Raw genomic sequence first — 13,286 nt, forward strand, 5'->3', positions numbered from 1 at the left:
CAAGGCAGAACTCTTTGAATTGCTCGACATTTTAAATAAAGAAAAAAAAAGGCCAAGTACATTGAGGCTATTCATCTGAGTCATTGTCCGTTCATGCACAAAGTCATGCACGCTCTTGAAGACACGTACGCGTACAGAATCACGCGCACACACACACCCGCACACTATAGGTTGAGTTGTACCCCACTCTTCTGCCCTTTTCTCCAACATGCATACACCAGTGCAAGTCTGGACAGCCTGCCTCAGTACAGAGATGCACAGCTGACAAATCCCTCCGCCGACACACTGGCAAGTAGTCCCTAATTTATGGGATTTTGATAGATGTCAGATTAAGAGTCTATTACAGCTATTGTTTCTATAACATACAACCGCGCCGTCTTTCTCCTTCTATTTGAACGAGATTAACGTTGGATAATAATCAAAGTAGGAATTAGCAGGTAGGCAGTTTTAAAAGCTGATTCTTTTTCTAGACCCTTTAAGTACGACATGCTGCTGAATAAAACACACTAGCGCGTCAAATTACGTGTTTAGTAACACATTCCAAAATTAAGAGTAGTCTACACTTAATAGTTTCACGGGACTACTTTTTGTCAATCCAAACGGCTGGTTGGGAGAGGCGAACGCATCGGGGCGGATGTCCACCTCACTTTTCCCCGGGTGTTGTCTGTCTCCCCGGCACACACACACACTCTGCTTCCATCTATCCATGCTGTTCAGCTCATTGTACTGACCGAGCTCATCAATTAGGCAAGAATTAGGCTGTTTTAGATGCAATACTTGTGCCTTTGTGCTTCGAAGAGGATTAACAAACCGCGGACAGAGACACAGAGAAGTTTCTGAGTGCGGCAAAGAGCGGAGAGAAGCGAAACACAGGTACGGTGTGACTGTTATCTCGACTTCCAACTATCGTCGTTACTAATGTAACGCGAGGGTACGAGCCGCAAGCTAAGTGGCTAACGTTAGCATCCCACCGACCAACTATAGGTCTGACTTCAGGTCGCACTTCGGAGAGGAGGGAAATGTCGCCTCATTTTGTGTTCTTCAGCCTTCACAAATTACTTATGACCGCACAAACTGCTTATGTTTGCGGCTAAACGTAGCGCCAACTTGAGTTATAATTATAATCCAGAAAGCGAGTTTTTTTTGGTACTTGGTGCCAGCAGTAGCGCGAGTGGAAGTAAGCGTGCGGAAAACAAAAGGACTCCGAAGTCTGACACACAACACACACGACTGTTCAGGAAAGCTGTGACAAAATCTAGATTTAGAATAAAGCACCGGATGCGAATCCACCACCTCGTATTTTTGGTTTAATAATTATTTTTTTCTATTTAAACAAAAACAGGTTTAGCGTTAACGTATTATAAAAGGATGCTTAAAAAGTAGTCCCCATACTAATATTAGGTTAACATTACCTTCAGTAAAATACAATAAAGAAAATCCACTACAAGGTGACTTTAAACTTACTCTTGTGATCCGTGAGCACATTATTAGTCACTTTAGGAATACTATTGTCATTATGAGTAAAAAATTATGCATCAAGGACGACCAGACTACACATTTAGGGATGATATAGAACAAATTAAATCTATATAAGAACAAATTAAATCTATATATTTATATATACATTAGAGACTTTACCTTGAACTTGATAAACCATGTTTAGCAGTGTGTGTGTGTGTGTACTGTGGATTGGTGTTGTGTAACATAATACATAATCATGTCAGATGTCCAAATATTGAAAGTTAAGGAGCAGAGCCAGAAGTTCCTTGTGAGGTTGTGAGTTACTAAGCATAAGTAGGTGGTTGATAAATACAGACTACTCCAAATAGACCCTGCTTAGTCCGGCTAGCAGTGAGGTATTGTAGTTTTGGCTCTTATTGGTCCTAACAGTGGCTTAGTCCGCCAGAGAGCGAGGCTATGATGGCAGTGTCCGAGGCTACCACAACCCCCTTGGAAAGTGAACCGAGGCGGGATTATACATCTGTAGCTTCAGCGAGTCCCCCAAACTTAAACCAACCGAGATGCACGTGAATAGACAGAGATATTAACTATGTTTGGATGATGTGAGTTTTCAGTGAAGTTAGGAGAGGACAGCTGTTGTAGGCTTGAGGAGGGGAGGGGAGGCGGGGGGGGGCACCGGGAGACAGACAAAGACCCCCAGAGAGCCTCAGACACTCGTATTGTCTCCCGGAGTTTGGTAGATGTGAATGCATCTCTCGGGTTGCAGAGATTGCCCCTCACCCTCTGCAGAAGCACCACCGGTCATGTTTTAATGTGCACAGTGCCGAGACACGAGACACGAGTCCACGTCGCCCGTCTGTAACTCCTTAAGTCCTAAAGGGCTTTGTTCTGGTCGCGGTTCAAGTTAGGAGACCGGCGATGAAGTTGCCGATGTGATGATGATTTGGTGACCGAAAAGCGAATGTGAAGAGTGGGGGTGGCCATTGCGCCGTTTATACCGTGATCTGTGAGTAATATCTCGCTCTTTTGAGGGAGGGAGGGAGGGAGGGGGGGAGTTTGGTTGGGTTACTTTGTGCTGTGCGGAGCCGTGTCCTGAGCTGACCGTCTAGTCTTTTGTGCTGCTGTGAGACTCGCTGGCCCGGAGACACAGAGATCAACACAGAGAGAGAGAATACGAGGCACGGCCACGCGATGACATAGCACCGCGAGACTGTGGATGACACTTCAAATAAGAGTCCCCTTCATGCAGGAGGGCTCTCGCGTCCACGTTGTTTTTCAGATGCTGCCACTTGTCAGCTGTGCTGTTGTGACGAAGAGGCCGACGTGTGTTTGTAATGGTTTGTGTGCTCGAGATTTGTGATGCACAAGTTTTCATTTGGCCGACTGGAAATGATGCAAGGCTACAAATAGGACATCGTATTTTGGACTGATGAATAGCGAAATTGATTATGCGTGGACTGAATATGAGGTCACACCAGGGCAAGAGCAAACTTCACTCTTTAGTCTTTTGACACACACACACACACACACACACACACACACACACACACACACACACACACACACACACACACACACACACACACACACACACACACACACACACACACACACACACACACACACACACACACGAGTGTTAATGATCAGGAGCTTTGTCTGGATGAATATGTTACAAAATGTCAGAAATTCATCATTAATACAGCCCAAGTTAACATATTTATACAGATTGTTTTGTTTAACCAAACATCTAAATATATTGAGTTTACATCATAGAAGTCAAAGCAAATATTCACATTTGAGATGCTGGAACTACAGATTTATTTTGGCATCTTTTGCTCAACAAACTACGTAAATGATTAATCTCTTATCAGCAATACTCTTAGATATCTCACAACAGTGTTTCCTAGTGCTGATATCACTATTTAATCAGCTGATTAAGTTTTCAGTTCATCTTTGATCATTTGGTTTATAAAAGGGCAGGAAAAAAAGCGGCAAATCCTTTAAGTTAAGAAGCTGAATCGAGGAACTATTGAAAATCTTTGCTTGAAAACTGCCTTGAATGATGAATGGCTGACAGCGATGCACCTGGCCGATCTGCCGGATCGATACCTCTGATTCTGACTCGCAGCCATTTCCCCGACCTTGTCGAGTGGATTGGATATCGGCCGTCAGCGACTGATTCACACAGATTAAATAAAAAGTCTTCGTCGGTCTGCATTCGCTTAGTTACGGCGGGCTGTCAGCTCAGTTTTGAGTGCCACACTAAACACATCCTGTTACCTTTAAACGACTCCATAGAGCTCAACACACTAAAGTGTACAGACTTTAACTGGGAAAGAGAGAGCACTGGTATCTTAGCTCTAGTGTGTCTTAAACAAATAGTCTGGAGCACTAAATAGCCCTCTTGTTCTGTTTGTGGGTGGTGCCTCCATGACAGGCATGTTCCTAATTAACTGGAGTAATAAAGGCAGGCTTGAGTTAATCAGTTTGGGTCCTGTGATGATCAAAAAGAAGACGTGTCTGATCGTGTGTTGAGGTTCTCATGAGGTCAAGGAGATCAGAACGTGATCTTAAAAGATGTTTGACAGGATGTTCTTAGGCTGATGTCTCAGACCACATGCACACGAGGAACCATTCACTCGTGGTGTTGAGCGACCAGCGACCACATCTACTCATCTGTCAGAGCAAATCAAGCACGAAGTCTCAGATTTGACTGGTTTTAACCAAAGTTGTAGCTATTGAGGGATATGAGGGTCAGGGAGAGATAGCTGGGAGCTGTTGAGTGCGAGTGAGTTTACAGTAAACCAGTGTTTGGAAAACAAACCCAGCTCAAGGGAACATAACGGGATCGCTTCCAAGGTAGCAGTATGTTCTACTTTACAAGAGTGAGTTCGGTTTTTATGGGGTTTCAAGTGAAAACCAACAGCTGCCAACTCGCTAACGAAAAGACACTTCAGTGATGGTTTAACGAGAGATTGAATCTTTAAGACAGAAACTCTGTGTGTGTGTGTACGTGGGGGATATTTTACATGCAGGGTCTGTGTGTTTGTTGCAGCCATGCCCTCAGTGATGGAGCGCTCGGGGGCCGGGGTCCTGTCCAGGAGCAGAGCCAAGACCGTAACCAACGGCAACAGCCTACCACACTCCGAAGAGGAGAGCAGCGACGAAGATCACGCTCACGGTAGAGACACACACACACACACACACACACACACACACACACACACACACACACACACACACACACACACACACACACACACACACACACACACACACTCTCTCACTCTCAACTGAAGTCTAATCTACTGACCTCATGTGAATTCAATGGGTTAGTGGGTGATTGAGCTACTTGTTGTAAAGAGTACAGTGGACATGCGTTGCCATTGTACAGATGCATCACGCCGGCTGTTCCCGTTGCATTCGTTGCATTGCTGCAGTGCTTCCTCAGTCCCTGCACACTGCTCCCCTCTGTCCTCTCCTCCTTCTCTCCTCCTCCACCCCCTTCCCACACTTATCCATCCTTGTTATCCTCTGCCCACATACATCTCTCCTTCCTCCGTCCTCCGTCCTCTTCCTCACCCACCGACTTGCTGTTGATCTCTCCGTTATCTCACAAGGCACATTGACTCAAGATGTCTTATTAGATCAGACAGTTTAACTGGAATAGTTGGCGAGCGTTCAAAAAGCCACCACCCTATAACATTATTGCACTGCCCACTTTCGTCTCGGCCTCCTCCATCCCTTCTCAGTCGTCCAGTCGCCAGCATCTTTTTCATCCATCTTTTTTGATGTTTCCCTCATTACTTGCCTCCTTTCATGCCCCTTCTTTCCTTCCATCCAGTCTTCCTTCTTCCTTCCTCATCCCCTTCCCCGTCTCCACCCATTTCATCCCCATCTCCTCCCTTCCTGTCCTCTCTCCCCGAGGGAATCGTAATCTGTCTCTTCCCCGCGCTGGTCTGCTTCCCTGCCTCGCTCATAGTCTCTCTTCACTCCTCGCCTTCCTCCCTCTTTACCACGGCACTAATTACTTAATGTCTGCCATCCGCTCGCTGTCATACTCCCCCCCCCCTTCCCCCCCCACATCTGTGTCTTGTCTGTATAACTGTCACTTAGTGATCAACACGCTGAAAATGTTATCGCCCTAAAAATAGCACGCTTCAAGTTATTTATCACAATATATGCTATTTCTGTTGACTTTGAATTGTTGTCTTGTAAAAAGAGAAACACTATATGCTGCGATTCAACCAAACTGTTGAGAAACCCAAATGTTTGGAACAATTAAGTAAATGGAACAAGTGAAGACGGACACACTCAGCAGTCTTTTAAACCCATTAGAATCTCAATAGTTGATTAAAAGCGTTCTCCCCGAGTGTTTCTCACAGGCTTAAGGACTTAAGCACTGTTTGCTCTTTGGCAAACTGATCTGTCCCCAGGGTTCCCCACAGTGTTGTAGAGTGGAGGTGCGCCCCCAATAGAGAGCATTTTTGTAAAATGTAATATTAGGCTCATTGACAATCTTCTTGTAACTACATTAATACCGAGATGAGATGTCAGGATATGCCCGATTCAGCTTTACAGACCGAGTTCGGTCAGCTGTAATCATAGTCATTTATGTACATGCTATAGATGACTTCTGTCTATCCAGCTCTGCAACGTCTTGGGAAATCTACGGGAATATTTGTCCCCCATCCTCTTCTATGTCTGCAGATCTACCCATCCTTCTGGGTAATAGAAACTCAGATTTGTCTTGTGTGTGTGTCTCTCTTTCTCTACAGACAGCATGATCAGAGTGGGAGGAGACTACCAGGCTCAGATACCAGACTTCAAACCAGGTAAGCTGAGAGAGGAAAGCACGATGAGAAAAGGAAGGTTAATAGATAGAGGGAGGAAATCAGGGCTGAGAAGGAGACCTAGAGGTGAGGACATTGAGATGGAGGAAGGAGGGGAATACAGATGATGAGAGAAGTCGAGGTAAAACGACCAGTTACCGGCTTCCCTTCTCTCCGGGACACGGAGGGGGAAACAATGAGACACTTTGATGTGTTGCAGAGGTTGTCCTTGCTCAGTGTGCAAGAAATAGTGACGTTTAATACACGCATCGTGGATTGTGAGGTTTACATAGATGCCCAAAGTATCTGCGGTATCTTGATTTTTGTTTTGTTTGAATACTATTTCATGAGGAATGAAAAGGTTTAAATATTCTGACATTGGGCTCATTGAAACGCCCCGATATGTTGGTGTAGATGTAAAGTGTCTGAACACTGAAAACAATCACCGTAGATGACAGACTGCAGCAGATGAGGGAAGAAGCAGTTTAAACTCGTTTAGCGTTTTGCATTTTGGCAAAACCCAGGTGTTGAATTCCCAAAACGGCTGACATGCCACCGCCTCGTGTTTCTTGCTAATGACGAGGAAGACAAAGATGGAGCCCAGACAGGAGACAACATGCACATGAGAGGGAGGAAGAAAGTAGGAGTTCATAGTTTGATCGGTCAGAGAGAGATATTAGGAGTGGGATTAGAATACATATATAACATATGGATTTAAATGCCTCATGTGTTTACTTTGTGTTAAAACCATTCAAAACGTGCTTGTTTGTTTTCCTCACCAGACAGTCCAGCCCGCTACAATGAGAAGGACCAGAGGAGCATGTTGGTCTGGTGTCCGGACAGTCAACTTTCTGATGCAATGTGTAAGACACTCACACACTGACCTACCTCTGCCTACCTATGCTGGTGCCAGCTTAACAATGTCACCTTCAGTTTAATGGCTACATGCTGACTAGAGAATAGCAGTTCAAACCTTCATGCGCTGTGTTTTCTCCTGCGCACTCGTTTTCTTCATCTATTTTCTTCTTTTCTCTTTCATTTTTTTCCTTGTCCTTTTTTTTCTCTAACTTGTCTCCCTATCCTTCTCTCTCCACCACACTGTTGTGTTCCTTCTTGCTCTACATCTCTTCACTTTGTAACCCATTCTCCTCTCCTCCTACCCCAGTGGACGAGTACATCTTCATGGCTAAAGAGAAACACGGATACAACATGGAGCAGGTACGGCAGACGGCAAATTGACTTGCAACAAAGGATCATTTCATTATCAAAATGCATGATCTTTCTCTTATCACTGTCCCTGCTTGTCTGACCCCGTCCGCCCACTCAGGCTCTGGGCATGTTACTATGGCACAAACACGACGTGGAGCGCTCCCTTGCCGACCTGGCGAACTTCACCCCCTTCCCAGATGAGTGGACAGTGGAGGACAAAGTGCTGTTTGAGCAGGCCTTCAGCTTCCACGGCAAGAGCTTCCACCGCATCCAGCAGATGGTGAGACACACACACACACACACACACACACACACACACACACACACCGAATATTTAGTACAGAATTTAGTGCGATTTTCAAAAACACTTTCAGCATTTCATACTACATTTTTTAAAAGTCCTGTGTTGTTGTTGCGTAGCTTCCTGACAAGCTGGTCTCCAGCCTCGTGAAGTACTACTACAGCTGGAAGAAGACCAGGACTAGGACCTCAGTCATGGACCGACAGGCCAGGAGGCTGATCAGCAAGAGAGAGAAAGAAGATAGGTAAGAGACACCATGAAACTTTAATGATCACCTGAAGGGAGCGACAGAATGAGGGAGCAATGAATATTGGAGGAAGGACTGAGCAGGAAGGAAACACAAGTTCTCAGCAACTACTCCTCCGAGAAGTGACATTTACAAAGCTCCATTGTTGAATGACACTCGCAAGCATGTCGTCCTGGGTAACAAGAGCCTCATGAATACCAATGAGATACTTTGATATGACTTGTTGTCATTCTCGAGCATTTTAGATATATTTTTGATGAAATTGAGACAATTGGCAGGAGACGATACTGAACCCTGGGTGTGGATAGTTACTTTTATTTTTTTAACTTTTTCTAGTAATGATGAGGTTGAGGAAGGAGACCCTGGCAGTGACAGTGACTTTGAGATTGACACCAAGAAAGAGGTGAGCAATATAAAACCTAATAGTGGTTGGTGTGTGTGTGTGTGCAGCCTGATGTAAACCTTTTTGTGTGTTTCATTAGTCATGACTTGCCTGAGGAAATCAGCCTAGCCAAATCGCTGCCTTCTCCATCCTTCAATTCCAACTTCATTTATTATACACAAACTGAACACTGTCTCCTTGAATTGCATTCTTTTTTTTTTTTTAAAGGCATCATTCTGACAGAACCTGATTTTCTAATATTTGTGTTTTATTCTCTGCGAACACAGGCGGTGAAACAAAACCCCAACAACGCCAACTCCGACAAGGCGACCCCCAGTCGCTCTGGGCCGGTGAAGAAGGAAAACCTCGGCGCTCAGTACCGCCACCACCCGCTCAGAGCCCGCCGCAGGCCACCCAAAGGCATGTACCTGCAGCAGGGAGACATCATGACGGTGTCGGCCTCCCATGATTCCGGGGTGCTGACTTTACGGCAGCTGGACACACAGCTGGTGTCACTCAAGAGACAGGTTCGTAGCTTTCTGTCAGTACTTTTAATCGAGCCTGACATTGCATCTGTGTGTTTTAGTTCCGTTAGCCAAACACACCACATGACTAGCTAACAGCTAACTAGCTCTCCTCCTACTGGCGTAAGAAGACGTGCTCAGTTGTAGTCAGCTCGATTCAGTTTGTCGTGGACAGACAGACACAGAAATGCACGCACGCACGCACGCACGCACGCACGCACACACGCACGCAACAATAACCTTCTAGAGGTAGTTTCAAGGAACACCAACAGGATTTAATGTGTATAACTGTGTATCTGCCAATAAAAGTGACAATTGAACACCTCCTCCAAAGCTTTATGGTGTAACAATATATTAATAAATTATCACCTTTTTATGTGATAACTCTAACGAATTCAGTCTTTTTGTTTTTTACAAGCAGCTTCCATGATGTAACCGATCATTTTACACTGCAGCTGCATGTTTAAGTAACAGAAGCCTCTTTGTGTATGTGCAACTAACCAATAAACTTACTACACTGTCTCCTCTTTCTCTCTCTCTCTCTTCTTCTACACTTTCTCTCTCAGGTCCAGTCTATTAAACAGAACAACAGTAGTTTAAAGCAGAGCTTAAATGAAGGTGTTGACACTTTAAAACCTGCTGAGGTAAACCTTTTTTTATTCTACAGCTTCCTTTTTTCCACTCCTTTTCTTTTACAGCGTCCCTCCTTTACATCCTTCATCTATCCCCTCTTTGATTTCTGTTTCCTAAGCGTACTCACTCTTCCCCATCTCTGATCTCTCTTCAGTGTGTCCTTCTCCTCTCGCATGTGTTCACTCTGCCCTTCCCCAACTCCCCCATATCATTTTACCCCTTGTGGGACTGAGATTAGTTTTAATCTGCCCTTTTCTCTCTTGCTGTCATTTTCACCCCTCTCGCCTCTCCTGTTTTCTTCTCTTTCTTCCCACCTCCCTCCCTCCCTCCCTCCCTCCATCACACACTAATCTCCCCCTCTCTCTCCCTCAGCCTGTCCCTAAGATGAACTCTCGTTGGACCTCAGAGGAGCAGCTACTGGCTGTGCAGGGTGAGTAAAGGCTGCAGCATCATCTTCCTCCCCTCTTACAGAGTCACCTCATGATGTGTCGGTACTGTAGAATCACTGCATGACATATATCTCCTGGAAAAAATGATCAAACAGGCCTTTTTGGCCTATTTACATTTTTAAGTTACCCCTCTGCTTGACTTTAATTACTGTAGTGGGGCTTGTGTCCATAATCACTATTCACTGTATAGCGTTATCGCCATTTGTTGTACTGTATATATTATTATAGCTTATGTAGTGGACTCTAAATATTCCACGCTGCATACATTAGTGTGCAATAGATGGCCACTAACTCTAGACAGAAAAACACAGCTGTCAGATGTTTTGTGTTGGACATATTTCATTTACTTTTTTTATTTGTTATTTTACCATCGGACATGTTTGTTTTGATAATAAATAAAAAAAGGATGTCTTTCTATTGTACTTCCCTTTTAGTTTGATCGGAGCTAGGAGTGATTGGGATTCAGATCCCAGCTGGGATTTAAGTGAATTAAAGTTGCGGGAGAAGTAAAGCAGCTACTGTTCCACATCAGTACGATAGTATCGCTACAGCACTTCATCAATTAAAGAGAGCGTTGTGTTATCGAGGATCACTCAATGAGTTAGTCATTAGAGGATTCACGGCTGATGAGGTTATTTATTGTTTGTTGGTACAGACACAGAGCTCTGCATAAATGGGTGTCAAGTCCTGAACGTCTGAATCGGATGCATTTTGTAGTAAGTAGGAACCAGGCAGCTGCTGTCAGCGTGCCTTTGAGCAAAGCGTTTAAACCCCCCCATCGGCCGCAGCCGTGTAACGCAAACGGAAGAGGAGAGAGCAGAGGCTGAAACACATGAATGTGTGTCTATGATGTGAGAAGAGCAGAGTGCACTCAGCCAGCCAACCTCAGTGAAGGTTAACAGGAAACACGCGCATCATCAAGCCGTTCACTTCATCTCCCCTTTATCTCTCACACTGACAGAAAGCAGACGGTTTCTGTCGCCGCTTGACGAGTGATGCGCAGACGCAATATTAACCGGTTTTTCTACCGTCTCTTCTCCAGCTATCCGTCGCTATGGTAAAGACTTTGCAGCCATCGCTGAGGTGATCGGGACAAAGACGCCAGCTCAGGTGAGCTTTCATCTCTTATTGTGACCTCATTCCACCCAGCAGTTTACTCTCTGTGAGGCTGCCAGTCAGCTTTTCATCTCCTCTCCAATTGTATTGTATAGGATAACTATAATCTTCGTTATCCCTGCTCTCGTTTGTCTACTGACCTCTAGTCTCCGCGTCCTTGAGCGCAGTGCAACTTTTTGTTTGCCATTTTTGTTCGCCATTTCCTCTCCAACTCTCGCCATTTTTCCTCCAGGTGAGTTCGTTCTTCGTGAGCTACCGGCGCAGGTTCAACCTGGACGAGGTGCTGAGGGAGTGGGCGGCCGAGCAGGTGGCCACCAGCCGAGACCAGAGAGACCCGAGGAGGGCCGGCGAGGACGTGGCCACCGCAACAGATGGAGCCGCCGAGGACGAGGTGAGCCCCGACGTAAAGGACACCTGAAGTTATTCAGAGTTTCTAACCTTGCTGGTTTTAGTACCAGATTTGATTTGAGTCCTTGGTGTCCAAAATCCAAGACGGAACAGGCCCTGAGGAAGACACGGAGGATAGACACTAGATATAAAGTCATTAACGGGATCATCAACTTAATGCTTAGTCACACAATCCACATGTCAGCGGTTTCAGAGCTTAAAATGCTTGTTGGTGCCCTTGGTGACTGAGGTGGATTTAATGGGTGGAATCCATCTTATCAGAGTATATACACAACAGAAGGAGCAGGTGGTTGTGATATTAAGTTCTCTCCTGCGTCATAAGATGAATGCGTCTCCTCTTCATCATAGAGCAAACATGCCATCTGTCTCTATTCTCTCTCCACCTCCTCAGTCTTCTTTGTTTTCTCTCACTTCATCCTCTGCTGTGTGCCTCCTCCTGATCTCCGTCTGCCTCCTCCTCCTCCTGCCCTCAGGTCAAGATGGAGGACTCTCCCTCAGACATCACCGGCGGCTCCTCCCCTCCCTCCTCCACCCAGACCGCCTCCTCCCTCTCCCAGCCTCCTCCACTGTTGCGCCCCGCGCCTCCCTCGGCTCCCCCCAGCCTCCTCCGTCAGCCCCCTCCCCTGCAGACACGTCCGCTCCAGAACCGAGCGCCCCACAACCACCCACCGCCTCCCCTCATCCGGCCCGCGGTGACCACCTCGTCCTCGTCCTCCTCCACCGGGAGCTCCAGCCTCCGGGCGTCTCCTCCCAGCTCCTCCTCTGCTGCAGGGCAGATGCCCCCATCGCTGGTTGGGCTCAAAGTGGAGCAGCCCAACTCTCATTGATGTATATACACACACACACACACACACACACACGTATTACTATAGGAATAGAAACGCACACAAATTAGCATGAAAACAAACACGATGCTTTCTCTTCATCCTGTAACTCCACCACTCCTAGTCTTTGTTCGTGGACCATCACACGACCACACGATCCATCGGACACGCTCAGGTCCCCAAGGTGACATCACAACTCTTAAAATCCAGGAAGTGTAAGGGCCCCCCCACCCTCCCCCCCTGCAGGTCCACTTAGAAAGTCTGTGGCCTGAAGCCCCTTCACTGTACTAACAAACACCTACCTCCAGACCATCGCTCCCCAGTGCAAACACACACACACACACACACATGCTAGGAACTCAAAACCAACACTACCTGCACACTTCTGAACAACACAAAAAGAGACATTGGTTTGTCGAGCCGTTGGAAGAAAACCGTGACCGCAGCGAACAAAACCCACCTGCTCGTTTCCATGGCAACTGCTGAACATCTGGATTGCGGAGGAGTGTGGTTGAACACACACACACACTATATATATATATAGATCTTTACTGTAGGTTCCACTGGGCAGGTATCGAGTTATCCAAACAACCTTCAGGAAAATCAAATAAAGCAAGAAAAGACAAGAACCACAGAAGAAGAGTTTCCCCTCATGTGAGCCAAACCTGCTCCTCCTGAGAGGAGGAAGTCATCCAGAAGGGTCCCGCTGACGCGAAGAAACGGGCCTCTTCCTTTTGAGCTTTGCTTTAAAACTTGGACCCTCACAGGAGTGAAAAAGGTACTTCTGCAAACAGAAACAGACCCTTGTACTCAAAGCGGTGCAGAGTTTACAGACGCAGCTTTTAATAGTTGAGGCTGTTTTTGCTCCGAAATGGGAAAACCAGAGGAGCAGGAGAT

General features: G+C 46.0%; 1 protein-coding gene across 1 annotated transcript; it reads left to right on the top strand.

The window, feature by feature from the left end:
- Nucleotides 1-807: 807 nt before the first annotated feature.
- Nucleotides 808-12,392, top strand: rcor2 (REST corepressor 2; the record flags this gene model as incomplete). The annotated part of the gene is made up of 14 exons (XM_079184395.1): nucleotides 808-873; nucleotides 4,520-4,645; nucleotides 6,243-6,299; nucleotides 7,079-7,159; nucleotides 7,462-7,514; nucleotides 7,624-7,785; nucleotides 7,926-8,050; nucleotides 8,390-8,456; nucleotides 8,723-8,962; nucleotides 9,526-9,603; nucleotides 9,965-10,022; nucleotides 11,084-11,151; nucleotides 11,390-11,548; nucleotides 12,039-12,392. Exons 2-14 carry the CDS (start codon nucleotides 4,522-4,524, stop codon nucleotides 12,390-12,392), a joined length of 1,626 nt encoding a protein of 541 aa, XP_079040521.1. The 5' UTR covers nucleotides 808-873; nucleotides 4,520-4,521.
- Nucleotides 12,393-13,286: the final 894 nt, after the last annotated feature.

This window comes from Pholis gunnellus, assembly GCF_910591455.1.
Source record: "Pholis gunnellus genome assembly, chromosome: 23".
Taxonomy (NCBI): Eukaryota; Metazoa; Chordata; class Actinopteri; order Perciformes; family Pholidae; genus Pholis; species Pholis gunnellus.